Here is a 27,981-nt window from a genome sequence, read left to right as displayed (position 1 = left end):
TCTCTGAGGAAGAGGAGGAACCCACAACTTTTTTTAAAAATGCTCTGGTCAGATCTGTTGTTATTTCAGTCCTTCAGTCTCACGCAGCCACTTGCTCACTCCTCCCCCTCGGTAGGATGGGGAGGAGAATTTGAAGAAAAAGTAAAACTCATGGGTTCGAATAAAGACAGTTTAATAGGAAAACAAAGGAAGAGAAAATTATAATGATAAAAGAATACAGGAAACGAGAGATGCACAATGCAATTGCTCACCACCTGCTGACCAATGCCCAGCCCATCCCCGAGCAGAAATCACGCCCTCGGCCAGCTCCCCCCCAGTTGATATACTGAGCACGATGCCATATGGTATGGAATATCCCTTTGGCCAGTCTGGGTCAGCTGTCCTGACCGTGTCCCCTCCCGTCCTCTGGTGCACCCTCAGCCTCCTCGCTGGAGGGGCAGTGGGAGAAGCTGAAAAGTCCTTGACCTGGTAAACACTGCTGAGCAACAACCAAACCAGCAGTCTGTTATCATCCCAAATCCAAAACACAGCTCTACACCCGCTACCACGAGGAAAATTAACTCTATCCCAGCTGAAACCAGGACATCTCCCCACAGTCCCCGGCACCCCACAGCCCCTCAGCAGCAGTTTCATGGGGCACCAGGCTGCGGAGGTGGCCACAGGCTGGGATTGCTGTGGGTTTGCTGCTGAGCCAGCGTGATCCCCTCGTCCTGAGCCTGCGTCTCGCAGTGGCCACACTGGAAGTGCTCATCCTCTGCCCTCCTTTCCATTGGGGACGGACCCTCACCCTCCCACTGGACACTCTGTGGCACTGTCGATGGGATCCGGTGCACCCGCTGGTGCCGCTTCAGGTTATGCTTCTGGCTGCAGGTCTTGCCGCACTCGCTGCACTTGTAGGGCTTCTCACCGGTGTGGACGCGCTGGTGGGCAGTGAGGGTACTGCTGTCCCTGAAGGCCTTGGGGCAGTGGGTGCAGGCGAAGGGGCGCTCCCCAGAGTGAATGCGCTGGTGGACAGTGAGGGTCTTCTTGTCCCTAAAGGCTTTGGGGCACTGCTGGCATGCAAAGGGTCGCTCCCCCGTGTGGATGCGCTGGTGGACAGTGAGGGTACTGCTGTCCCTGAAGGCCTTTGAGCAGTAGGCACAGGCGAAGGGTCGCTCCCCAGAGTGGATGCGCTGGTGGGCCCTGAGTGTCTTCTTGTACCTGAAGGTCTTGGGGCAGTGGGCACAGGCAAAGGGGCGCTCCCCAGAGTGGATGCGCTGGTGGGCAGTGAGAGTCTTCTTGTACATGAAGGCCTTGGGGCACTGGGTGCAGGCAAAAGGGTAGTCACTTGTGTGGACCCACTGGTGGGCTGTGAGGCTATTGCTGTCCTTAAAGGCCTTGGGGCACTGGTTGCAGGTGAAGGGGCGTTCCCCAGCGTGGATTCGCTTGTGGGCCGTGAGGTTCTTCTTGTACATGAAGGCCTTGGGACAGTGGGTGCAGGCGAAGGGGCGCTCCCCAGTGTGGATGCGCTGGTGGATGACCAGATGGCGCTCCTGGCTGAAGTGATGGCAACAGTGGCTGCAGGCAAACGGCTTCTCACTGGTGTGAACGTGCTGGTGTCTCAGCAGGTGATGCTTGTGGCCAAAGCGCTTCCCACAGTCGGTGCAGACAAAGGGCCGCTCACCCGTGTGTCTCCGTGCATGGACGGCCAACGCTGACTGGTGCTTGAAGCTCTTGTTGCACTCAGGACACGTCGGGGGGGTCTTCTCCAGCGGCCGGGGGGTCGGCAAGGGGTGGAGGCGAGGGCGCCCTGAGGAACCCCCCCGGCTCCTGCCCGGCCGGCTGTGGGCCGAGCGCCCCCGACGCCTCGTGCCCCGCTTAGGCATCCCCGGGAGCAGGGCGGTGGGTGCTGGCAGCCGCTTGGGGACCCCCCCAGCCTCCCTCTGTGTCCCAGGGTTGCCGGCTGCTGGGGAGAAGAGGCTGGGGTCACTGCTGGGGACTGGATGTGCACGTGGGACCCCTCCCCATGGCCAGCGGCATGGGCACCCCACCAGCCCCCCACCCTTCCTGCTGCACAGAGCATCTGGGGCTGAGGGGACGCTGCTGCTGGAACCCCCCACAACCCCCACAGCCCCCCGGTACCAACCTGAGACAGGGGTCCAGTGGCTCCGCTGTGTCCTGGGGGGGTCTGGCACACACAGCAGCTCTGCTCGCTCCATCTGGCAGATGATCTCTGGCTTGACGGCAGGCCAGCCTGTCCGGGGCAGAGAGAGAGGCACCCTCTCCCGCACTGCGGGACAGCATCGCCGCCCCCCCACACCCACAGCTCCAGCATCTCCCCCAACTCTGCTCCTCTCTCCTGTCCCTGCCTGCCTACAGCTTCAGCCCCCCCCCGTCCCTGCGCCTACAGCCTCCTCTCGCCTTGCCCTCGTCACCTCGTCCGCTCGCCTGCTGACAGCACCTGGGAATGGTTCATTGCTGCACCAGGGAGGTTTGGACTGGCCAATGGAAGCATTACTTTACCGAGAGGGTGGTCAAACCCTGGAACAGGCTTCCTGGAGAGGTGGTCGATGCCCCAGGCCGGTCAGGATTTGAGGCGTTTGGACAATGCCCGTAATAACAAGCTTGAACCTTTGGTCAGCCCTGAAGAGGTCAGGCAGTGGGACTAGATGGTCGTTGTAGGTCCCTTCCAAATGAAATAGTCCAGTCCTGTTCTATTCTGTTCTATTCTGTTCTATTCTATTCTGCTCTGTTCTGTTCTGTTCTGTTCTATTCTCTCTACCAGGACCGCTCTCCGCAGGAGGCTGCCTGGCAGGGTAAAACCTGCGATCACAACCCCTACGTCAGCGCTCGGGCACCAACGGCGACAGCTGGATTTTTCGCTTTCCAGGCTCCAGCTCCGTTACAGAGGTGAACTGCGGCTCGACCCCAGCCCGGCGGCGCCGGAGAGAGTCCTCACCCAGCGAGGCGACCGCCTGGTAGTTCTCCAGCATCACCTCCCGGTAGAGCCGCCGCTGCCAGTCCGCCAGCTCTGCCCACTCCTCGGGGGAGAAGTAGATGGCCACGTCCTCAAAGGTCACCGACATCTGCAGCAAGAAGCACGCCCGGCTCAGCACGCCCCGCCGCGCGTTCGCTGAGCCCCTCCGCGGAAATCCTGCCGGTGCCGGGCAGGGCCCCGGTGGCACCGGGGGCTCCGGCATCCCGACGGCAGCGCCGGGACAGCTCAGACCCCCACCTTGCCGCAGCGGCCTGGAGTCCGGCGTGCCGCTGGCTCTCGGCGGGCAGACGGAGGCAGGTATACAGCTACTTGTGCGGGAAGACGGCGGTGGGATGCTCCGGGTTCCGCAGGAGAGGCCTGTCCCGTGAGCAGCCGCGCCGGCGCAGCAAGGACAGAGGGGCCCTGCCAAGCACAACACCTGGATTCAGAAGGAATCGGGGGCAGAAGCGCACTTACCTGCCAACAGCCGCCTTCCCTTCCAGCCAGAGCCTTCAAAACTCCTGCTAAAAGCACCGACCCCAAGAGCGTGGCCCACGCAGCCGGCCGGCAAAAGGCGAGAACTCGCCGGGAAAAGGGGCTCTGGGGAAGCTCGCGACTCCCCAAACGGGCCTGCGGTGCCCAAGGAGAGCAGGAGGAAGATGTGCCGGGCTGTCCCGGGGGGTCTGACCACCCGTCCCGGGCCCTGCCCAGCGCCGGTGTCGGTGTCGGCAGGGCCGGAGCCAGGGGGGCCGGGCGGGTGGGACGCGGAGCAGCGTGTCCGCCTGGGCACGGGGGCCCCGTGGCGAGACAGGGAAAGGCCGGGCAGGGGCGAGCACCGGGGGGGCGCCGGGCACCGGGGGGGGCCGGCAGGGCCGGGGGCGGCCGGCAGAGGGGAGCGCAGGGGAGCGGAGGGGAGAGGCCGTCGCGGCCGGGGTCCCCTCCCGGGGCGGGGGGCAGCGCCCATCCCCGTGCCGCGGGCCCGCCGCCCCCCGCCCCTACCTGCGCCGGGGCCGCGCCGCCAGCCCGGCCGGGCCGCGGGCAGGGACAAAGGCGGCCCCGGGAGCCGCCGGCCGCGTCAGCCCGGGAGGGCCGCCCGCCGCCGGTGCAGCACGGGAGCTGTAGTCCTGCCGCTCCGCTCCGCTCCGCCCGGCTCGGCTCGGCTGGGCTCGGGGGGCGGGTGCTCCCCACGTCCCCCCCCGACCCTGCTGCAGGGATGCGGGTGCCCCCGACACAGCGGTGATGTGGGTGACACACACACACGCAGGGACGACGCCACCGCGCCCCAGCGAGCTGTCGAGATCCCGGCAGAGCCGGTAGAGCTCGCTGCCCCGACCGGACACCCGCTCGCCGTCGATGGCTTTGAGGCCGGGGAACATGTCCGCCAAGGCAGCGCGGTAAGCCGGGGCGGCACAGAGCGGGTTGGCGAGGCGGGCGAGGGGGTCGCGCAGGCGCAGGCTCTCCAGGCGCCGCAGCCCCGTCAGGCACCGCAGCTGCTGCAGGCTGCTCACCCGGTTACCGGCCAGGTTGAGGCTCTGGAGGTTGTGGCAGGAGCCGAGCGGCTCCAAGCTGGCGATGCGGTTGCGGGAGAGGTTGAGGACGGTGAGGGCCTTGAGGGCGGCCAGCGGCCCCAGCTGGGCGATGGCGTTGCCGGAGACGTCAGAGAACCCCAGCCTCGTTTGGGTTGAAGGGACCTCCCAGCCCACCCAGTGCCACCCCTGCCATGGGCAGGGACACCCTCCACCAGCCCAACTTGCCCAAAGCCCCATCCAACCTGGCCTTGAACCCTGCCAGGGAGCCAGGGGCAGCCACAGCTTCTCTGGGCAACCTGGGCCAGGGCCTCAGCACACTCACAGGGAAGGATTTCTGCCTCACATCCCATCTCCATCTCCCCTCCTGCAGCTTCAGGCCATTCCCCTTGGCCTGTCACTCCCTGCCCTTGGCACCAGCCCCTCTCCAGCTTTCCTGGAGCCCCTGCAGGGACTGGAAGGGGCTCTAAGGTCTCCCCGCAGCCTTCTCTTCTCCAGGCTGAACCAGCCCAACTCTCTCAGCCTGAGGTCTCCAGAGCAGAGGTGCTCCAGCCCTCGCAGCATCTCCGTGGCCTCCTCTGGACTCGCCCCAACAGCTCCGTGTCCTTCTTGTGCTGGGGACCCCCGAGCTGGACGCAGCACTGCAGGGGGGTCTCCCCAGAGCGGAGCAGAGGGGCAGAATCCCCTCCCTCGACCTGCTGCTCACGCTGCTGGACACGCAGCCCAGGACACGGGTGGCTTTCTGGGCCGCCAGCGCACGTTGCCGGCTCATGTGGAGCTTCTCGTCCCCCAACGCCCCAAGTCCTTCTCCTCAGGGCTGCTCTCCATCCATTCTCCCACCTCTCAAGCCTGTCAGGGTCCCTCTGGATGACATCCTGTCCTTGTTTTGGCTGGGACAGAGTTAATTTTCTTCCTAGCAGCTGGTACATTGCTGTGTTTTGGATTTAGGATGAGAATAATGTTGATAACATGCAGATGTTTTTATTTGTTGCCAAGCAGTCAAGGACTTTTTGGCTTCTCATACTGTCCTGCCAGCGAGAAGGGGGGAGCACCCAAGACACTGGGGGGGACACAGCCAGGGCAGCCGACCCAAACTGTCCAAAAGGATATTCCATAGCATACCACATCATGCTCCATATGTAACTGGGGGTGGACCGGGAGGCGAGACAGCTCAGGATCTCACGGAGCATCGACTTCAAGTGGCAAGATATTATGCTGTTCATCACTTGTTTTTTTCAATTGTCTCCTCCATCCCACTGCCCCACTGGGAGGGGGGGGTGAGTGAACAGCTGTGTGGTTGTTTTAACTGCAGACCTGGTTAAACCACAACGGTGCTTTTGGTGCCCAACTTGGGGCACGAAGGGTTGAGATACTACTAATACTACTAGTACTACTAATACTAATTGTATTAGTTTAATAGTTGCTGGACACAATGTTGTATTATTTGTTTGCATGGTTGTGTCATGTAAGTCCTTACTTGTAGTAGGTATTCCCTACGGTGCTGTTTATCTTCTCTGAGAGCTGGATGAGAATGTTCTTTCTGCTGCGCTCTGTACTACTCGCTTACGATAACATTATTGTCCATGAGAATGATTTGGTCTGCATATTCAGCATTGTTGTCACTTCTGTACCTCGGGCGCTATCTCCTGGGAATTATTAGGAATCACACTCTCTCACTTTTTTCTGCGGAGAACCAATCTGTGGGGGACACTGGGGGGAACACCTTCACCTTCCCTTTCCCACAGGCTAGTTACAACAGCTCTTGAGAGTTTTTAATGCCCTTGGGATGTTCAGACCAGCATGGTCCTATTGCTATGTCTCCTGAATGTGTTCCAGGTCTTGTTCAGGGTTCAACAACTACGTAAGAATATCCCCCAGAGATCTGCCCCGAGGCTGGGTAGTTGTGAGTGGCAGGGTGTGTGGGACAGCATGGGCAAGGACCTAGGGCAGTGGGCACCTCCCGTGCTCTGGAACTTCACCCCTGAACAAGTGCAGAATCCTGAAAAAACGGTAAAATACTTGGAAAAAGGATGCTGTCACCCTGGCAATTCCAGAGAGACACAAATCACTGCAAGGCGCTGGGGCCTGGCCCATGCCTACCGAGCCCTGTTCAACACCATTCAGTACCCTCAAGGGGAAGAGAAGGTCTCTGGATCTGATCACCAAACGACAGGCACTACAACGAGGCCAACCCTGGCAACAGGCACTGTGGCTCAACCGAAAAACCAACCTGTGCTGGTATCAGTTGCCTTTGTACAGAAGAGGAAAGATACAAAAAAATGAGTTCATTTTGTAAGGGATGACGATGAACCTGGGCCATCAGGAGAACAGGAGGAAGAGGCAGAACCAGAGGTAATCACCCCATCCCTGACCCTGAATGAGCTGCAAGGTAGGTGAAAGGATTTCATCCGTCGTCCAGGGGAGCGCCTGGCTGCTCTGGTGCTGGGATAACGGGGCCAGTAGCCTGGAACTGGAGGGAAGGGAAGCCAAGCAGCTGGGATCCCTCTCCAGGGAAGGGGGCATGGACAAGGCGTGAGGGAAAGAGACACAAGTCTTCAGCCTCTGGAGGTGACTTCTTTCAAGTATGAGGGAAAGGTGTCCCTTCAGTGAAGATGTTGTGTGTCACCCAGGCAAGCGGACTACCATGGAGAGAGGTATCCAGTCCCTGAGGGAATTAGCCCTGCGGGAGATGGTTTATGATGACCCAGGCAACGCACAGTTACCCACAGATCTAGATGAAGTCCAACGTACCCGACCCATGTGGTGGAGGTTTGTACAGAGCGCACCATCGTCATACGCCAACTCATTGGCAGTGATGGACTGGGAAGGCAAAGAGGCACCAATGGTGGATGAAGTGGCTGGCTGACTCCGGCAATACGAAGAAAGTCTCTCTTCCTCCCTCATCTCAGCTGTGGAGAAACTGTCCCGGAAGGTCCAGCAATTCAGAGAGGATATGTCCTATTCCCCACCTGTACAGACTCAGCTATTAGGAGACCACACCACACAGCTCAGTGTCGTCAGCAAACTTGCTGAGGGTGCACTCGATCCCACTGTCCACGTCGCTGACAAAGATGTTAAACAGCGCCGGTCCCAATCCCGACCCTGAGGAATGCCACTCCTCACTGGTCTCCACTTGGACATCAAGCCATTGACCACAACTCTCTGAGTGTGACTGTCCAGCCGATTCCTTACCCATCAAGTGCTCCATCCATCAAATCCATGTCTCTCCAATTTCAAGACAAGGGTGTCGTGCGGGACAGTGTCCAATGCTTTGCACAAGTCCAGGTAGATGATGTCTGTCACTCTTCCCTTATCCATCAGCGCTGTAACCCCATCACAGAAGACCACCAAAATTTGTCAGGCACAATTTGCCCTTAGTGAAGCCATGTTGGCTGTCACCAATCATGTTCCATGTGCCGGATCATAGTTTCCAGGAGGACCTGCTCCTTGATCTTGCCGGGCACAGAGGTGAGACTGACCGGCCTGTAGTTCCCCAGCTCTTCCTTTTTTCTCTTTTTAAAAATGAGGGGTTTGTTTTCCCTTTTCCAGTCAGTGGGAACTTCACTGGACTGCCATGACTTCTCAAATATGATGCATCGTGGCTTAGCCACTTCATCCACCAGTTCCCTCAGGACCTGCGGATGCATCTCATCAGGCCCCATGGACTTGTGCACCTTCAGGTTCCTTAGATGATCTTAAACCTGATCTTCTCCTACAGTGGGCAGTTCTTCATTGTCCTAGTCCCTGCCTTTGCCTTCTGCGACTTAGGCAGTGCAGCTGGAGCACTTGTTGGTGAAGACTGAGGTAAAAAAAGTCATTTAGCGCCTCAGTCTTCTCCATATCCTGGGTATCAGGGTCTTCTGTTTCCTTCTGGAAGGGGCCCACAATTTCCCCAGTCTTCCTTTTATCGCTGACATACCTATAGAAGCTTTTCTTGCTGCCCCTGATGTCCTTGGCCAGATTTAATTCTATCAGGGCTTTAGCTTTCCTAACCTGACCTCTGGCTGCTCAGACAGTTTCTCTGTATTGCCCCCAGGCCACCTGCCCTTCTTCCACCCTCCGTAGGCTTCCTTTTTGGGTTTGAGTTTGCCCAGGAGCTCCTTGTTCATCCATGCAGGCCTCTTGACTTCCTCTTTGTTGGGATGCATCGCTCCTGAGCTTGGAGGAGATCCTTGAATACTAACCAGATTTCTTGGGCCCCTCTTCCCTCCAGGACTTTGTCCCATGGTACCTCCTAAGCAGGTCCCGGAAGAGGCCCAAGTCTGCTCTCCTGATGTCCAGGGCAGTGAGCTTGCTGTGCACCCTCCTCGCTGCCCTGCGGATCTTGAACTCCACCATTTCATGGTCACTGCAGCCAAGGCTGCCCTTGAGCTTCACATCCCCTCCTTGTTGGTGAGAACAAGGTCCAGCATGGCACCTCTCTTCATTGGCTCCTCTGTCACTTGGAGAAGGAAGTTATCATCCACGCATTCCAGGAACTTCCCGGACTGCTCGTGCCTTGCTGTGCTGTCCCTCCCACAGATAGCAGGGTGGTTGAAGTCCCCCATGAGAACCAGGGCTTGTGACCGTGAGGCTGCTCCTATCTGTCCGTAGAGGGCCTCATCCACTCGATCTTCCTGGTGTGGTGGCCTGTAGCAGACCCCCACTATAGCGTCCCCTGTCCCTGCCCTCCTTTCAGTCCTGGCCCATAAGCTCTCGGTGGCTCCTCACCCACCCCCAGGCAGAGCTCCATGCATTCCCACGGGTCATTGACATAGAGGTGACACCCCGTCCTCGTCTGCCCTGCCTGTCCTTGCTAAAGAGCCTGTACCCTTCCATTCCAACACTCCAGTCCTCGGAGCCACCCCACCACGTCTCTGTGATGCCGATGAGATCACAGCCCTGCAGGCACGCGCATGTCTCCAACTCCTCTTGTTTGTTCCCCATGCTACGGGCGTTTGCATGGAGGCATTTCAGTTGGGCCCAGATGAAGCTGACTGACTGGCTGGAATTCCTTCGTGCTGCACTTCAGGTGCTCTCCTGCTGACCTGCGATCCTTCTCCCGGCTCTGGGCATCTCTTGCTGGCACTGGCATCAGACTGGTAGGAGTGGGATGGACTGAGGTTCCCCTCCCCTGGCAACTTTAGTTTAAAGCCCTCTTCACCAGCTTGGCAAGCCTGTGACCAAAGATGCTCTTGCCCTTCTCTGACAGATGGACCCCATCTGCCCCCAGCAGACCAGGTTTCTCAAAGCGAGTCCCATGGTCTAGGTAGCCAAAGCCCTTGCTGTGGCACCAGTCCTGTGACCATTCGTTGACTTGCCAGATTCGACCGGCCCTTTCATACCCCTTCCTTTTGACCAGGAGGATTGATGAAAACACTACCTGCGCTCCAGAGTCCCTTGGTGCTGCTCCCAGGGCTCTGTCATCCTTCCTGATGCTCCTCAGACTGCTCCCGGCTGTGTCGCTGGAGCCCACGTGAAACAACAGCAGCAGATACTAGTCAGTGGACTGTAGGAGGCTTGGTAGTCTCTCGGTGACATCCCTGATCCAAGCCCCCGGTAAGCAGCACACCTCTCTTGAGCCTCAGGTGGGCACATGGGTGCCTCTGTACCTCTCAGAAGCGTCACCTACTACTAATGCCTGTCGCCTTTTCTTAGTTGTGCTGGTTGTTATACGGTTGTGGAGAACCAGGCTTGTTGGTGCCGAATACAGGGCCACTGTGAGTCCACAGAAAGTAACTGATCTGACTTGAGCAAGAGCACAGTTTGAGCAACGCGCTTGCCTTGCACCCACAGGCAACAGACGAGAAAGAACAAGAATTCCAACTATCCAGACAGGTCGATGGACCTGGACCTCTCTTCTCCCCAAGCAGGGACGCCGCTTTTGAAGACTGGTGCCTCCGACTACGTTGGACGTTATGCCGGGAAAGTATCGTTAACAAAAGCACTGAACTATTAACTCGAGCTCAATTTTTACAGTATTTATCAACGGCAATACCGAATATCTGTCGCCTTAATAAATTATCTATCTTTTCAACTTTGCAAAACTGTCTCAGTGAAAGTCTTTGAGAGGGACTTCTGCTGTGTTGCCCCATATGATGAAGTCATCAATGTATTGCAGGTGCTCCAGAGCTTCACCTCGTTCCAGTGCAGTCTGGATCAGCCCCTGGCAAATGGTGGGGCTGTGTTTCCACCCCTGGGACAGTCGATTCCAGGGGTACTGGGTGCATCTCCAAGTGAAAGCAAACTGTGCCCTGCACGCTGCCGCCAAAGGGATCGAGAAAAACGCATTCCTGGTATCAATAATGGTGTACCGCTTGGCTGCCTTTGACTCCAGTTCATATTGAAGTTCCAGCATGTCCGGCACAGCAGCACAATAATCTACTTTCAGCCTCCACTCTCCATTGGACTTCTGCACTGGCCATACAGGACTGTTAAAGGGTGAGCGGGTTCTGCTGATCACTCCTTGGCTTTCCAGTTGACAAATCAGCTTATGGATGGGAATCAGGGAGTCTTGGTTGGTGCGATATTGCTGACGGTACACTTTTGTGGTAGTGATCAGCACCTGTTCTTTTTTGACCCTGAGCAACCCCACAATGGAAGGGTCTTCCCCCATCTCCAGAGACCGGGCAAGGTAGAGAGATGTTCCATTTCCCCCATCAAGGCAGCTATGCCAAAAGCCCACCGGTACCCTCTTGGGGCCTTGAAATACCCTCCTCGGAGGTAGTCTGTGCCCAGGATGCACAGAGCCTCTGGGCCAGTCACAATGGGATGCTTTTCCCAGTCATTCCCAGTTAGACTCAACGTTGTCCTCCAGTACAGTTGGCTGTTGGGAAGCCCCCGTCACTCCAGAAATACAGATGGGTTCTGCCCCTTCATGGCTCGATGGCATTCGGGGATGCTGTGCACCGGTGTCCACTAGAGCCTTGTCCTCCTGGGGGTCTGACGTGCCAGGCCATCGGATCCACACAGTCCAGGAAACCCGGTTGTGCCTCTCCTCCACCTGGCTGGAGGCAGGGCCCCTCTAGTCCTGCTCATCGTATTCGCTACTCACTTCTTGTGAAAATGACTTAGAAGTCCCTTCATGAGGATCATAAGTATGATCAGCCCTTCCACTCGTTCTGGGGAACTGCCCACTGGAAACAGGAGTGGCATTTTTCCTGGAAGAATCCCCTTTTGTGACTGTTTTTCCTTGGACGTCATGTACTCGTGCCTCAAGGGTTGAGGGAGCTTTTCCATCCCACTTCCTCGCATCTTCTCCGTCATCACACAGGTAAAACCATAGGGTTCCTCGTGGTGTGCACCTTCTATATCCCCTCTCCTGGGCAGAGCAACCCTTACTCCTAATAGCTGAGATACTGGGTCCATACAGGTGGGCAGTAGGACAGATTCTCTTTGAGTTGCCGGACCTTCCGGGACAGTTTCTCCACATCCGAGACAAGGGAGGAAGAGAGACTTTCTTTGTATTGACAGAGTCGGCCAGCCACTTCATCCACCGTTGGTGCCTCTTCGCCTTCCCAGTCCATCACTGCAAATGAGTTGGTGTACGACGATGGTGCACTGCGTACAAACATCCGCCACATGGGTCAGGTACATTGAACTTCATCAGGATCTGTGGGTAACTGTGCGTTGTCCGGGTCATCATAAACCACCTCCCGCAGGGCTAATTCCCTCAGGGACTGGATACCTCTCTCCATGGTGGTCCACTTGCCTGGGTGACACACAACATCTTCACTGAAGGGCTACCTTCCCTCACGCCTTGTCCATATCCCCTTCCCTGGAGAGGGATCCCAGCTGCTTGGCTTCCCTTCCCTCCAGTTCCAGGCTACTGGCCCCGTTATCCCAGCACCAGAGCAGCCAGCTGCTCCCCTGGATGGCAGCTGAAATCCTTTCACCTATGTCGCAGCTCACTCAGGGACAGGGATCGGGTGGTTACTGTCTCATTTGAGTTCTTCCTCTCCCTCTCAGGAAGAGGAGAAACTCACCTGCTAATTTCTACCTCAGGGGGAAGCAGGGAATTCTTCCTCTTCCTCCTGTTCTCATGATGGCCCTGCTTCAGATTAGTCTGCCTCCCCGCTGGTGGGGCTCCTTCCTCCTGCTCCCTCTTAAGAGAAGATTCTCAATGCCTTAAAAATGAGATGACTTCTGCTTCCAGTATTTCTTCTTGTCTATAAGGGCAACTGATACTGGCATAGGTTTGGCCCCTGCTTCAGCTGCACAGCCTGTTGCGGGGGTTGGAGTAACCGCGGTGCCTGTCATTTGGTGGTCAGATCCAGAGACCTTCTCTTCCCCTTGAGGGTACTGAATGGTGTTGAACAGGGCTCGGTAGGCATGGGCCAGGCCCCAGCGCCTTGCAGTGATTTGTGTCTCTCTGGAATTGCCAGGGTGACAGCATCCTTTTTCCAAGTATTTTACCGTTTTTTCAGGATTCTGCACTTGTTCAGGGGTGAAGTTCCAGAGCACGGGAGGTGCCCACTGCCCTAGGTCCTTGCCCATGCTGTCCCACACACCCTGCCACTCACAACTACCCAGCCTCGGGGCAGATCTCTGGGGGATATTCTTACGTAGTTGTTGAACCCTGAACAAGACCTGGAACACATTCAGGAGACATAGCAATAGGACCATGCTGGTCTGAACATCCCAAGGGTATTCATAGAATCATGCAATCAAAGAATGGTTTGGGTTGGAAGGGACCTTAAGCCTCATCCAGTTCCAACCCCTGCCATGGGCAGGGACACCCTCCACCAGCCCAGCTTGCCCAAAGCCCCATCCAACCTGGCCTTGGGCACTGCCAGGGAGCCAGGGGCAGCCACAGCTTCTCTGGGCAACCTGGGCCAGGGCCTCAGCACCCTCACAGGGAAGGATTTCTGCCTCACATCCCATCTCCATCTCCCCTCCTGCAGCTTCAGGCCATTCCCGTGATTCCTGCAGCTTCAGGCCATTATCATGTCATTAGTTGATATTACACAACACAGCAAAAGGAGAATCCTGACCCCTCTGCCAGAGGTGATAAACAGCACCGCAGGGAAAACATACAGCAAGTATGGGTTTACATACCATAGCCATGAGAACAAAGAAAACACCATTGTGCCCAGCAACTATTTAACTAATATAATAAATGCCTATAACAACTTTGTTTTAACATGCTCTCGTCAGATCTTTCATTATCTGAACCCCTCCGGCCCCACAATGGGCGCCAAAAAGGATTGTCGTGGTTCAGCCCCAGCTGGTACCTGAGCACCGCGTGGCTGCTCACAAACTCCTCCCCTTGGCGGGATGGGGAGGAGAATTTGAAGAAAAAGTAAAACTCATGGGGTGGAATAAAGACAGTTTAATAGGAAAACAAAGGAAGAGAAAATTATAATGATAATGATGATAAAAGAATATAGAAAATGAGAGATGCACAATGCAATTGCTCACCACCTGCTGACCAATGCCCAGCCCATCCCTGAGCAGTAATCACACCCCCGGCCAGCTCCCCCCCAGTTGATATACTGAGCATGACACCATATGGTATGGAATATCCCTTTGGCCAGTCTGGGTCACCTGTCCTAGCCGTGTCCCCTCCCGTCCTGTGGTGCACCCTCAGCCTCCTCACTGGAGGGGCAGTAGGACAAGCTGAAAAGTCCTTGACCTGGTAAACACTGCTGAGCAACAACCAAAACAGCAGTCTGTTATCATCCCAAATCCAAAACACAGCACTACACCTGCTACCACGAGGAAAATTAACTCTATCCCAGCTGAAACCAGGACATCTCCCCACAGTCCCCGGCACCCCGCAGCCCCTCAACAGCAGTTTCAGGGGGTGCTGGGCTGCGGAGGTGGCCACAGGCTGGGGGTGCCATGGTGTACTGGTAAGCCAGCATGATCCCTTTGTCCTGAAACCGCTTCTTGCAGTGGCCGCACCGGAACGGCTTGTCCTCTGTCTGCTACTCCACCAGGGATGGACCCCCCAGTCTCCTACCGTCTGCCCTCTGGCACTGTTGGCAGGTTCCGATGAATCTGCTGGTGCCTCTCCAGGTTACGCTTCTGGCTGAGGGTCTTGCCACACTCGTTGCACTTGTAGGGCTTCTCACCAGTGTGGACCCGCTGGTGTACAGTGAGGCTACCACTGTCCATGAAGGCCTTGGGGCAGTGGGCGCAGGCAAAGGGACGTTCCCCGGAATGGATGCGCTCATGGACGATGAGAGTCTTCTTGTCCCGGAAAGCTTTGGGACAGTGAGCGCAGACAAAGGGGCGCTCCCCAGTGTGGATGCGCTGGTGAACAGTGAGGGTCTTCTTCTCCCTAAAAGCCTTGGAGCAGTGGGTGCAGGCGAAGGGGCGCTCCCTGGTGTGGACCCGCTGGTGGGCAGTGAGGGTTTTCTTGTACATGAAGGCCTTGGGGCAGTGGGCGCAGGCGAAGGGGCGCTCCCTGGTGTGGACCCGCTGGTGGGCTGTGAGAGTGGTCTTGTCCCTGAAGGCCTTGGGGCACTGTGGACAGGCAAAGGGGCGCTCACTGGTGTGGACCCGCTGGTGAACAGCGAGGGTACTGCTGTCCCTGAAGGCCTTGGGGCAGTGGGCACAGGCAAAGGGTCGCTCCCCGGTGTGGATGCGCTGGTGGATGATGAGGGTCTTCTTGTCCCTGAAGGCCTTGGGGCACTGGTCGCAGGCAAAGGGGCGTTCACCGGTGTGGAGGAGCTGGTGGGCCATGAGGGTCTTCTTGTACCTGAACGCCTTAGGGCAGTGGGCGCAGGCGAAGGGGTGCTCCCCATTGTGGATCAGCTGGTGGGCGATGAGGGTCTTCTTGTACCTGAAGGCCTTGGGGCAGTGGGTGCAGGCAAAGGGTCGATCCCCAGTGTGGATGTGCTGGTGGGCAGTGAGGCTACTGCTGTCCCTGAAGGAACTGGGGCATTGGGAGCAGGTGAAGGGTCGCTCCCCAGTGTGGGTGCGCTGGTGGATGACCAGGTAACACCTATCACTGAAGCGGTGGCCGCAGTCGCTGCAGGTGAAGGGCTTCTCACCGGTGTGCACATGCCGGTGTCTCAGCAGGTGATGCTTGTAGCTGAAACGCTTCCCGCAGTCGGTGCAGACGAAGGGCCGCTCACCCGTGTGGCTCCGCATGTGGACGGCCAACGCTGACTGGCTCCTGAAGCTCTTGTTGCACTCCGAACATGTGGGGGGGGTCTTCTTCAGCGGCCGGGGGGTTGGGAGGGAGGAACCCCCCCGGCTCCTGCCTGGCTGGTTGTGGGCTGAGTACCCCTGACGACTCCTGCCCTGCTTGGGCATCCCCGGGAGCAGGGCGGTGGGTGCCAGCAGCCCCTCGGGGACCCCCCCAGCCTCCCTCTGCCTCCCAGGGTTGCCGGCTGCTGGGGAGAAGAGGCCGGGGTCACTGCCAGGGACTGGACGGGCATGTGGGACCCCTCCCCATGGCCAGCGGCATGGGCACCCCACCAGCCCCCCACCCTTCCTGCTGCACAGAGCATCTGGGGCCGAGGGGACACTGCTGCTGGAACCCCCCACAACCCCCACAGCCCCCCGGTACCAACCTGAGACAGGGGTCCAGTGGCTCCGCTGTGTCCTGGGGGGGTCTGACACACACAGCAGCTCTGCTCGCTCCATCTGGCAGATGATCTCTGGCTTGACGGCAGGCCAGCCTGTCCAGGGGCAGAGAGAGAGGCACCCTCTCCCGCACTGCGGGACAGCATCGCCGCCCCCCCACACCCACAGCCCCAGCATCCCCCCCCAACTCTGCTCCTCTCTCCTGTCCCTGCCCGCCTACGGCTTCGGCCCCCCCGTCCCTGCGCCTACAGCCTCCTCTCGCCTTGCCCTCGTCACCTCGTCCGCTCGCCTGCTGACAGCACCTGGGAATGGTTCCTCGCTGCGCCAGGGAGGTTTTGGTCCGCCAGGAACTCTGGTCAGCCCTGAAGGGGTCAGGCAGTGGGACTAGATGGTCGTTGTAGGTCCCTTCCAAATGAAATAGTCCAGTCCTGTCCTGTTCTGTTCTATTCTGCTCTATTCTATTCTGTTCTGTTCTGTTCTATTCTCTCTACCAGGACCGCTCTCCGCACGAGGCTGCCTGGCAGGGTAAAACCTGCGATCACAACCCCTACGTCAGCGCTCGGGCACCAACGGCGACAGCTGGATTTTCGCTTTCCAGGCTCCAGCTCCGTTACAGAGGTGAACTGCGGCTCGACCCCAGCCCGGCGGCGCCGGAGAGAGTCCTCACCCAGCGAGGCGACCGCCTGGTAGTTCTCCAGCATCACCTCCCGGTAGAGCCGCTGCTGCCAGTCCGCCAGCTCTGCCCACTCCTCGGGGGAGAAGTAGATGGCCACGTCCTCAAAGGTCACCGACATCTGCAGCAAGAAGCACGCCCGGCTCAGCACGCCCCGCCGCGCGTTCGCTGAGCCCCTCCGCGGAAATCCTGCCGGTGCCGGGCAGGGCCCCGGTGGCACCGGGGGCTCCGGCATCCCGACGGCAGCGCCGGGACAGCTCAGACCCCCACCTTGCCGCAGCGGCCTGGAGTCCGGCGTGCCGCTGGCTCTCGGCGGGCAGACGGAGGCAGGTATACAGCTACTTGTGCGGGAAGACGGCGGTGGGATGCTCCGGGTTCCGCAGGAGAGGCCTGTCCCGTGAGCAGCCGCGCCGGCGCAGCAAGGACAGAGGGGCCCTGCCAAGCACAACACCTGGATTCAGAAGGAATCGGGGGCAGAAGCGCACTTACCTGCCAACAGCCGCCTTCCCTTCCAGCCAGAGCCTTCAAAACTCCTGCTAAAAGCACCGACCCCAAGAGCGTGGCCCACGCAGCCGGCCGGCAAAAGGCGAGAACTCGCCGGGAAAAGGGGCTCTGGGGAAGCTCGCGACTCCCCAAACGGGCCTGCGGTGCCCAAGGAGAGCAGGAGGAAGATGTGCCGGGCTGTCCCGGGGGGTCTGACCACCCGTCCCGTCCCGGGCCCTGCCCAGCGCTGGTGTCGGTGTCGGCAGGGCCGGAGCCAGGGGGGCCGGGCGGGTGGGACGCGGAGCAGCGTGTCCGCCTGGGCACGGGGGCCCCGTGGCGAGACAGGGAAAGGCCGGGCAGGGGCGAGCACCGGGGGGGCGCCGGGCACCGGGGGGGGCCGGCAGGGCCGGGAGCGGCCGGCAGAGGGGAGCGCAGGGGAGCGGAGGGGAGAGGCCGTCGCGGCCGGGGTCCCCTTCCGGGGCGGGGGGCAGCGGGGCCGCTTTTGTCCCTGCCCGCCTCAGCCCGGGAGGGCCGCCCGCCGCCGGTGCAGCACGGGAGCTGTAGTCCTGCCGCCCGGCTCGGCTCAGAGCTGCTCGGCTCGGCTCGGCTCGGCTCAGCTCCGCTCGCCCCGGCTCGGCGCTGCTCAGCTCGGGGGGAGGGTGCTCCCCACGTCCCCACTCGCGGGGATGCGGGTGTCCCCTGTGGTGGTTCCCCCCAGCCGGCAGCTGAGCACCACGTGGTCACTCACTCACCCCTCCCCCCCGCAGGATGGGGAGCAGAACTGAGGAAGAAGGTAAAACTGGTGGGTCGGGGTAAGGACAGTTTACTGGGACAGCAAAGGGAGAGGGAAAGGCCCGCACCAGGACTGAGAACAGAACAGACAAAGCGGGTGATGCACGATGCAGTTCGCTCACCCGACCCCATGCACAGCACGTCCCCAGCAGCCGCCCCTCCCCCCGGCCAGCTCCCCGCTTATAGAGTGAGTGTGACGTCATAGGGTAGGAAATACCTCATTGGCCAGTTTGGGTCACCTGTCCTGGCTGTGTCCCCTCCCAGCTCCTGGGGACAATTAACTCTGTCCCAGCCGAACACCAGGACGTTATCCACCCCTTACTCTGTGCCATCTACGTCATGGTCATGCCCAGACCCTACACTGTCCAACTAATCACCACCACTTTCCCTGCCTTTGACATACACACACACACACACATATATATATATATATATATATATATATATAAGTTGCTGGGCGCCGGTTGCTGAGGCCAGTTCTGGTTCCATCATTGCTGCTCTTTGCTTGATTGCATCACAGTTCATCCTTCATTAACTGGGCGATTCTTACTGCAATACCGCTGTTATGGCATATAGCGATTGTAGTAGTGATGACATACAATGGCAGGGTATTTAGCAATTAATGTCACACAATTCAATTCATTGGCTGTTCTCACCCAAAATCAGATCCCCCTGAGGTACACAAGTTTATCCCCTTCTACAGGATGTGGAAGTTTTGACTGGGCAGGGCCAGATCCATTGGCAGATCCCCTGGTGTTGACTAACCGATGGCCATTGCTAAGCGTGTATCCCAATGGCTGAGGGTCCCACCACCCATTGCTCTCAGGGTAGTCTTTAGCAGTCCTTTGTACCGTTCAATTTTCTTACTGGCTGGTGCGCGATGGGGGATGTGATACACCCACTCGATGCCATGCTCTTTGGCCAAGGGGTCTATGATGCTTTGGAAATGTGTCTGCTGTGGGATCAGCGCCACCCACTTACTCCATTTGGCATCAGCTGGACGATGTGTAGAGGGGACCCTCCCTTTGACCATCCAGCCCAGCACCGGCAGTCGGGGTGCCAGGAGGAGCTGTGCTTCAGGACCAACCACCTCCGAAGCGGCTCGAACCCCTTCAGATGCTGCCAAATCCCTTTTTCAGTTGGAGTGTAGCGGGCCTCGGATCCTCTGTATCCCCGACTCCAGAACCCCAGGGGTCGGCCTCGCGTCTCCCCTGGTGCTTTCTGCCAGAGACTCCAGGTCAGGCCGTTCTCCCCGGCTGTGGTGTAGAGCACGTTTTTAACATCTGGTCCTGCCCGGACTGGCCCAAGGGCCACCACACGGACTATCTCCTGGTTAATTTGTTCAGAGGCTTGTCGTTGCTCAGGGCCCCGTTTGAAATCGTTCTTCTGGGTCCTGGTGCTTTTCCCAGTCATTCCCAGTTAGACTCACGTTGTCCTCCCATACAGTCGGCTGTTGGGAAGCCCCTGTCACTCCAGAAATACAGATGGGTTCTGCCCCTTCATGGCTCGATGGCATTCGGGGACGCTGTGCACCGGTGTCCACTAGAGCCTTGTCCTCCTGGGGGTCTGACGTGCCAGGCCATCGGATCCACACAGTCCAGGAAACCCGGTTGTGCCTCTCCTCCACCTGGCTGGAGGCAGGGCCCCTCTAGTCCTGCTCATCGTATTCGCTACTCACTTCTTGTGAAAATGACTTAGAAGTCCCTTCATGAGGATCATAAGTATGATCAGCCCTTCCACTCGTTCTGGGGAACTGCCCACTGGAAACAGGAGTGGCATTTTTCCTGGAAGAATCTCCTTTTGTGACTGTTTTTCCTTGGAAGTCATGTACTCGTGCCTCAAGGGTTGAGGGAGCTTTTCCATCCCACTTCCTCGCATCTTCTCCGTCATCACACAGGTGAAACCACAGGGTTCCTTGTGGTGTGCACCCTCTATATCCCCTCTCCTGGGCAGAGCAACCCTTACTCCTAATAGCTGAGATACTGGTCTGTACAGGTGGGCAGTAGGACAGATTCTCTTTGAGTTGCCGGACCTTCCGGGACAGTTTCTCCACATCCGAGACAAGGGAGGAAGAGAGACTTTCTTTGTATTGACAGAGTCGGCCAGCCACTTCATCCACCGTTGGTGCCTCTTCGCCTTCCCAGTCCATCACTGCCAATGAGTTGGTGTACGACGATGGTGCACTGCGTACAAACATCCGCCACATGGGTCAGGTACATTGAACTTCATCAGGATCTGTGGGTAACTGTGCGTTGTCTGGGTCATCATAAACCACCTCCCGCAGGGCTAATTCCCTCAGGGACTGGATACCTCTCTCCATGGTGGTCCACTTGCCTGGGTGACATACAACATCTTCACTGAAGGGCTGCCTTTCCCTCATGCTTTGTCCATGCCCCCTTCTCTAGACAGGGATGTGCCCTGCCTCCCAGCCAACCCCTCCAGCTACATATGGAACGTGACATCATATAACATGGAATATCCCTTTGGGCAGTTTGGGTCAGGTGTTCTGGCTGTCCCCTCCCAGCTTCTTGGGTGCCCCACACCTTCTCATTGGCAGAACAATGTCAGAAGCTGAAAAGTCCTTGACTGCTTGGCAACAACTAAAATATCAATGTGTTACCCACATTATTCTCTTCTGAAATCCATAACACAGCAGTAACCAGGTGCTAGGAAGAAAATTAAGTCTATCTCTGCCTAAACCAGGACCTTGGTTCAGCCGCAGTTCCTGTAACGGGGGTTGGGGTAGCCGCAGTGCCTGTCACTGTTGTCCCTCTCTTCCCCCTGATGGCACTGCCCAATACCGAGCAGTGTTTGGTAGATCCTGGCACAGGGTGGTGAGTTGTGCCTCTTTGGAATAGCCACAGCATTTTCCTTTCAAATGTTCTGTCCCTTCATCAGGGTCTGGTAATGGTTCGGGAGTGAAGTTCCAAACCACTGGAGGTGAGAAGGTCTCTCGATACCTGCCCATGTTCTCCCACATGCCATGCCACCTATGATTGTCCAGCCTCGGGGCAGATCTCGGGGGGGTATTCTTACAACAATTTTTTGTAACCCTGAACAAGACCTGGAACACATTCAGGAGACATAGCACTAGGAACGCGCTGGCCTAAACATTCCAAGGATGTTCAAAATTCTCAAGAGCCAGTCTGAAGGGAAAAGGGGATGTGAAAGAGGGGGGAAACTATTCCCCCCGCCCCCCCCCCACCTTCCCCATAGATTGGGTGCAATTATTAACAATTTCTGAGAAATGTCGTCCAAGATACGGGCATGACAGCAATGCTGAGTACAAATACCAGCTTATCTACATGACCAGCGATGTTATCATGTCATTAGTCGATATTACACAGTACAGCAAAAGGAGAATCCTGACCCCTCTGCCAGAGATGATAAACAGCCCCGCAGGGAATACATACAGCAAGTACGCGTTTACACACCACAGCCATGAGAACAAAGAAAACACCATTGTACCCTATTTAACTAATGTAATAAATGCCTGTAACAACTTTGTTTTAACATGCTCCTGTCAGATCATTTGTTATCTCAACCCTTTGGGCTCCATGTTGGGTGCCACAAAGGACTGTTGTGGTTCAGCCCCAGCCGGCAGCTGAGCACCATGGCAGGATGGGGAGCAGAACTGAGGAAAAAGGTAAAACTGGTGGGTCGGGGTAAGGACAGTTTACTGGGACAGCAAAGGGAGAGGGAAAGGCCCGCACCAGGACTGAGAACAGAACAGACAAAGCGGGTGATGCACGATGCAGTTCGCTCACCCGACCCCATGCACAGCACGTCCCCAGCAGCCGCCCCTCCCCCTGGCCAGCTCCCCACTTATAGAGTGAGTGTGACGTCATAGGGTAGGAAATACCTCATTGGCCAGTTTGGGTCACCTGTCCTGGCTGTGTCCCCTCCCAGCTCCTGGGGACAATTAACTCTATCCCAGCCGAACACCAGGACGTTATCCACCCCTTACTCTGTGCCATCTACATCATGGTCATGCCCAGACCCTACACTGTCCAACTAATCACCACTGCTCTTCCTGTCATTAAGATATATATATAAAATAGAACAGTTTGAGTTGGAAGTAACCTTAAACACCATCTATTTCCAACACCCCTGCCATGGGCAGGGACACCCTCCACTAGCCCAGCTTGCCCAAAGCCCCATCCAGCCTGGCCTTGAACCCTGCCAGGGAGCCAGGGGCAGCCACAGCTTCTCTGGGCACCCTGGGCCAGGGCCTCAGCACCCTCACAGGGAAGGATTTCTGCCTCCCATCCCATCTCCATCTCCCCTCCTGCAGCTTCAGGCCATTCCCCTTGGCCTGGCACTCCCTGCCCTTGGCACCAGCCCCTCTCCAGCTTTCCTGGAGCCCCTGCAGGGACTGGAAGGGGCTCTAAGGTCTCCCCGCAGCCTTCTCTTCTCCAGGCTGAACCAGCCCAACTCTCTCAGCCTGAGGTCTCCAGAGCAGAGGTGCTCCAGCCCCCTGATCATCTCCGTGGCCTCCTCTGGACTCGCCCCAACAGCTCCGTGTCCTTCTTGTCCTGGGGACCCCCGAGCTGGACGCAGCACTGGCACTGAACATGCCCCCAGCCAGCTCCCCCCCAGTTTATATACTGGGCATGATGCCATATGGTATGGAGCCAGTCTGGGTCAGCTGTCCTGACCGTGTCCCCTCCCGTCCTCTGGTGCACCCTCAGCCTCCTCGCTGGAGGGGCAGTGGGACAAGCTGAAAAGTCCTTGACCTGGTAAACACTGCTGAGCAACAACCAAACCAGCAGTCTGTTATCATCCCAAATCCAAAACACAGCTCTACACCCGCTACCACGAGGAAAATTAACTCTATCCCAGTTGAAACCAGGACATCTCCCCACAGCCCTCGGCACCCCGCAGCCCCTCAACAGCAGTTTCAGGGGGTGCTGGGCTGCGGAGGTGGCCACAGGTTGGGGGTGCCATGGGTGTGCTGGTGAGCCAGCATGATCCCCTGTCGTGGTTTAGGCCCAGCCAGCAGCAGGACACCACGCGGCCGCTCGCTCACCCCTCCCCCAGCGGGATGGGGGGGAGAAGTACAACGAAAAGCTTGGGTCGAGATAAGGACAGGGAGAGATCACTCACTAATTACCGTCACGAGCAAAACAGACTGAACTTAGAGAGGAGATTCATCTAATTTATTACTAAGCAAAATGGAGTAGAGGAATGAGAAATAAAATCAAGTCTTAAAACACCTCCCCCCACCCCTCCCATCTTCCCAGGCTCAAATTCACTCCCGGCTTCAACCTCCTCCCCCCTCAGCGGCACAGGGGGGCGGGGGATGGGGGTTACCGTCAGTTCATCACACCTTGTTTCTGCCGCTTCTTTGTCCTCAGGGGGAGGACTCCTCTCAACGTTCCCCTGCTCCAGCATGGAGTCCCTCTCACGGGAGACAGTCCTTCATGAACTGCTCCAGCGTGGGGTCTCTCCCACGGGGTGCAGACCTTCAGGAGCAGACTGCTCCAGCGTGGGTTCCCCACGGGGTCACAAGTCCTGCCAGCAAACCTGCCCTGGCGTGGGCTCCTCTCTCCACAGGTCCACCAGTCCGGCCAGGAGCTTGCTCCAGCGTGGGCTTCCCACGGGCCACAGCCTCCTTCAGGTGCCTCCACCTGCTCCAGCATGGGGTCCTCCACGGGCTGCAGGTGGAATCTCTGCACCCCCTCATCCTTCCTCCATGGGCTGCAGGGGGACAGCCTGCTTCACCATGGCCTTCACCACGGGCTGCAGGGGGATCTTTGCTCCGGTGCCTGGAGCACCTCCTGCCCCTCCTTCTGCACTGACCTTGGTGTCTGCAGAGTTTCTTACATCTTCTCACTCCTCTCTCCGGTTGCAAAAGCTTCCCCCCAACTGTTTTGTTTTCCTTCTTAAATATGTTATCACAGAGGCGCTGATTGGCTTGGCCTTGGCCAGGGGCGGGTCAGTCTTGGAGCCACACAGGGGAAGCTTCTAGCAGCTTCTCACAGAAGCCACCCCTGTAGCCCCCCGCTACCAAAACCTTGCCACGCAAACCCAACACATCCCCTCGTCCTGAAACTGCTTCTTGCAGTGGCTGCACTGGAAGGGCTTGTCCTCTGCCCGCCTCTCCACCAGGGATGGACACCCCGTCTCCTACTGTCTACCCTCTGGCACCGTTGACAGGCTCTGATGAATCCGCTGGTGCCTCTTCAGGTTACGCTTCTGGCTGCAGGTCTTGCCACACTCGCTGCACTTGTAGGGCTTCTCACCAGTGTGGACGCGCTGGTGGGAAGTGAGGTTACTGTAGTCCCTGAAGGTCTTGGGGCAGTGGGCGCAGGTGAAGGGTCGCTCCCCGGTGTGGATGCGCTGGTGGGCGGTGAGGTTCTTCTTCTCCCTGAAGGCCTTAGGGCAGTGGGCGCAGGTGAAGGGTCGCTCCCCAGAGTGGATGCGCTGGTGGACAGCGAGGGTCTTCTTGTACTTGAAGGTCTTGGGGCACTGTGAACAGGAGAAGGGTCGCTCCACAGAGTGGATTCGCTGATGGGCAGTGAGTGTACTGCTGTCCCTGAAGGCCTTGGGGCAGTGGGTGCAGGTGAAGGGTCGCTCCCCAGTGTGGATGCGCTGGTGGGCTGTGAGGGTCATCTTGTACATGAAGGTCTTGGGGCAGTGGGCACAGGCGAAGGGTCGATTCCCAGTGTGGATGTGCTGGTGGGCTCTGAGTGTCTCCTTGTACCTGAAGGTTTTGGGGCAGTGGGTGCAGGTGAAGGGGCGCTCCCCGGTGTGGATGCGCTGGTGGGCTGTGAGGGTCATCTTGTACATGAAGGTCTTGAGGCAGTGGGCACAGGTGAAGGGTTGATCCTCAGAGTGGATGTGCTGGTGGGCTCTGAGTGTCTTCTTGTACATGAAGGTTTTGGGGCAGTGGGCGCAGGCGAAGGGGCGCTCCCCGGTGTGGATGCGCTGGTGGGCTGTGAGGTACTTCCTGTCCTTGAAGGCCTTGGGGCAGTGGGCGCAGGCGAAGGGGCGCTCCCCGGTGTGGATGCGCTGGTGGACGATGAGATACTTCCTGTCCTTGAAGGCCTTGGGGCAGTGGGCGCAGGCGTAGAGGCGCTTCCCAGACTGGATGTGATGGCTTTCATCGCTGAAGTGTTGGCCACAGGCGAAGGGCTTCTCACTGGTGTGCACGTGCCGGTGTCTCAGCAGGTGATCCTTGCGGCCAAAGCACTTGCCGCAGTCGGTGCAGACGAAGGGCCGCTCACCCGTGTGGCTCCGTGCATGGACGACCAACGCCCACTGGCTCTTGAAGCTCTTGTTGCACTCAGGACACGTAGGGGGGGTCTTCTCCAGCGGCCGGGGGGTCGGCAAGGAGGGGAGGCGAGGGCGCCCTGAGGAACCCCCCCGGCTCCTGCCCGGCCGGCTGTGGGCTGCGCGCCCCTGACACCTCCCGCCCCGTTTGGGCATCCCCGGGAGCAGGGCGGTGGGTGCCAGCAGCCCCTCGGGGATCCCCCCGGCCTCCCTCTGCCTCCCAGGGTCACCGGCTGCTGGGGAGAAGAGGCCGGGGTCACTGCCAGGGACTGGACGGGCACGTGGGACCCCTCCCCATGGCCAGCAGCACGGGCACCCCACCAGCCCCCCACCCTTCCTGCTGCACAGAGCATCTGGGGCCGAGGGGACGCTGCTGCTGGAACCCCCAACCCCCACAGCCCCCCGGTACCAACCTGAGACAGGGGTCCAGTGGCTCCGCTGTGTCCTGGGGGGGTCTGGCACACACAGCAGCTCTGCTCGCTCCATCTGGCAGATGATCTCTGGCTTGACGGCAGGCCAGCCTGTCCGGGGCAGAGAGAGAGGCACCCTCTCCCGCACTGCGGGACAGCATCGCCGGCCCCCCCACACCCACAGCTCCAGCATCTCCCCCAACTCTGCTCCTCTCTCCTGTCCCTGCCTGCCTACAGCTTCAGCCCCCCCCGTCCCTGCGCCTACAGCCTCCTCTCGCCTTGCCCTCGTCACCTCGTCCGCTCGCCTGCTGACAGCACCTGGGAATGGTTCCTCGCTGCGCCAGGGAGGTTTTGGTCCGCCAGGAACTCTGGTCAGCCCTGAAGGGGTCAGGCAGTGGGACTAGATGGTCATTGTAGGTCCCTTCCAAATGAAATAGTCCAGTCCTGTTCTATTCTGTTCTATTCTGCTCTATTCTATTCTGTTCTGTTCTGTTCTATTCTGTTCTGTTCTATTCTCTCTACCAGGACCGCTCTCCGCACGAGGCTGCCTGGCAGGGTAAAACCTGCGATCACAACCCCTACGTCAGCGCTCGGGCACCAACGGCGACAGCTGGATTTTCGCTTTCCAGGCTCCAGCTCCGTTACAGAGGTGAACTGCGGCTCGACCCCAGCCCGGCGGCGCCGGAGAGAGTCCTCACCCAGCGAGGCGACCGCCTGGTAGTTCTCCAGCATCACCTCCCGGTAGAGCCGCCGCTGCCAGTCCGCCAGCTCTGCCCACTCCTCGGGGGAGAAGTAGATGGCCACGTCCTCAAAGGTCACCGACATCTGCAGCAAGAAGCACGCCCGGCTCAGCACGCCCCGCCGCGTGTTCGCTGAACCCCTCCGCGGAAATCCTTCCGGTGGCAGGCAGGGCCCCGGTGGCACCGGGGGCTCCGGCATCCCGACGGCAGCGCCGGGACAGCTCAGACCCCCACCTTGCCGCAGCGGCCTGGAGTCCGGCGTGCCGCTGGCTCTCGGCGGGCAGACGGAGGCAGGTATACAGCTACTTGTGCGGGAAGACGGCGGTGGGATGCTCCGGGTTCCGCAGGAGAGGCCTGTCCCGTGAGCAGCCGCGCCGGCGCAGCAAGGACAGAGGGGCCCTGCCAAGCACAACACCTGGATTCAGAAGGAATCGGGGGCAGAAGCGCACTTACCTGCCAACAGCCGCCTTCCCTTCCAGCCAGAGCCTTCAAAACTCCTGCTAAAAGCACCGACCCCAAGAGCGTGGCCCACGCAGCCGGCCGGCAAAAGGCGAGAACTCGCCGGGAAAAGGGGCTCTGGGGAAGCTCGCGACTCCCCAAACGGGCCTGCGGTGCCCAAGGAGAGCAGGAGGAAGATGTGCCGGGTTGTCCCGGGGGGTCTGACCACCCGTCCCGTCCCGTCCCGGGCCCTGCCCAGCGCCGGTGTCGGTGTCGGCAGGGCCGGAGCCAGGGGGGCCGGGCGGGTGGGACGCGGAGCAGCGTGTCCGCCTGGGCACGGGGGCCCCGTGGCGAGACAGGGAAAGGCCGGGCAGGGGCGAGCACCGGGGGGGCGCCGGGCACCGGGGGGGGCCGGCAGGGCCGGGGGCGGCCGGCAGAGGGGAGCGCAGGGGAGCGGAGGGGAGAGGCCGTCGCGGCCGGGGTCCCCTCCCGGGGCGGGGGGCAGCGCCCATCCCCGTGCCGCGGGCCCGCCGCCCCCCGCCCCTACCTGCGCCGGGGCCGCTTTTGTCCCTGCCCGCCTCAGCCCGGGAGGGCCGCCCGCCGCCGGTGCAGCACGGGAGCTGTAGTCCTGCCGCCCGGCTCGGCTCGGCGCTGCTCAGCTCGGGGGGAGGGTGCTCCCCACGTCCCCACTCGCGGGGATGCGGGTGTCCCCTGTGGTGGTTCCCCCCAGCCGGCAGCTGAGCACCACGTGGTCACTCACTCACCCCTCCCCCCCGCAGGATGGGGAGCAGAACTGAGGAAGAAGGTAAAACTGGTGGGTCGGGGTAAGGACAGTTTACTGGGACAGCAAAGGGAGAGGGAAAGGCCCGCACCAGGACTGAGAACAGAACAGACAAAGCGGGTGATGCACGATGCAGTTCGCTCACCCGACCCCATGCACAGCACGTCCCCAGCAGCCGCCCCTCCCCCCGGCCAGCTCCCCGCTTATAGAGTGAGCGTGACATCATAGGGTAGGAAATACCTCATTGGCCAGTTTGGGTCACCTGTCCTGGCTGTGTCCCCTCCCAGCTCCTGGGGACAATTAACTCTGTCCCAGCCGAACACCAGGACAGTATCCACCCCTTACTCTGTGCCATCTACGTCATGGTCATGCCCAGACCCTACACTGTCC

General features: G+C 59.1%; 3 protein-coding genes across 12 annotated transcripts; all 3 read right to left on the bottom strand.

Annotated features, from left to right (window-relative positions):
* Positions 1 to 158: 158 nt before the first annotated feature.
* On the bottom strand, positions 159 to 27,914 carry LOC129203620 (gastrula zinc finger protein XlCGF26.1-like). Of its 10 annotated transcripts, none has more exons than XM_054818398.1 (6): positions 27,683 to 27,764; positions 27,358 to 27,603; positions 26,607 to 26,771; positions 26,331 to 26,457; positions 25,636 to 25,743; positions 13,778 to 15,806 (listed from the first exon to the last, which is right to left on the bottom strand). In XM_054818398.1, the coding sequence occupies exons 4-6, from the start codon at positions 26,455 to 26,457 to the stop codon at positions 14,422 to 14,424; spliced, it is 1,620 nt and encodes a 539-aa protein (XP_054674373.1). In that variant the 5' UTR covers positions 26,607 to 26,771; positions 27,358 to 27,603; positions 27,683 to 27,764; the 3' UTR covers positions 13,778 to 14,421. The 10 variants fall into 10 exon arrangements, with proteins under 10 accessions (XP_054674377.1, XP_054674373.1, XP_054674374.1 ...); XM_054818399.1 differs by having other exon boundaries at positions 27,737 to 27,760; XM_054818402.1 differs by lacking the exons at positions 25,636 to 25,743; positions 26,331 to 26,457; positions 26,607 to 26,771; positions 27,358 to 27,603; positions 27,683 to 27,764 and adding exons at positions 159 to 1,669; positions 15,987 to 16,094; positions 16,667 to 16,793; positions 16,943 to 17,784 and having other exon boundaries at positions 14,460 to 15,806.
* Positions 2,939 to 4,737, bottom strand: LOC129203633 (uncharacterized). The gene is made up of 3 exons (XM_054818432.1): positions 3,956 to 4,737; positions 3,215 to 3,379; positions 2,939 to 3,065 (listed from the first exon to the last, which is right to left on the bottom strand). Exons 1-2 carry the CDS (start codon positions 4,720 to 4,722, stop codon positions 3,283 to 3,285), a joined length of 864 nt encoding a protein of 287 aa, XP_054674407.1. The 5' UTR covers positions 4,723 to 4,737; the 3' UTR covers positions 2,939 to 3,065; positions 3,215 to 3,282.
* LOC129203631 (gastrula zinc finger protein XlCGF52.1-like) lies at positions 23,085 to 25,554 on the bottom strand. The gene has a single exon (XM_054818427.1). It carries the CDS (start codon positions 25,376 to 25,378, stop codon positions 24,077 to 24,079), a length of 1,302 nt encoding a protein of 433 aa, XP_054674402.1. The 5' UTR covers positions 25,379 to 25,554; the 3' UTR covers positions 23,085 to 24,076.
* Positions 27,915 to 27,981: the final 67 nt, after the last annotated feature.

The sequence above is a fragment of the Grus americana genome, chromosome 2, assembly GCF_028858705.1.
Source record: "Grus americana isolate bGruAme1 chromosome 2, bGruAme1.mat, whole genome shotgun sequence".
NCBI classification, from domain to species: Eukaryota; Metazoa; Chordata; class Aves; order Gruiformes; family Gruidae; genus Grus; species Grus americana.
The sequence above is the reverse complement of the archived record's forward strand: the minus strand, read 5'-3'. Positions and strand labels throughout refer to the sequence as shown.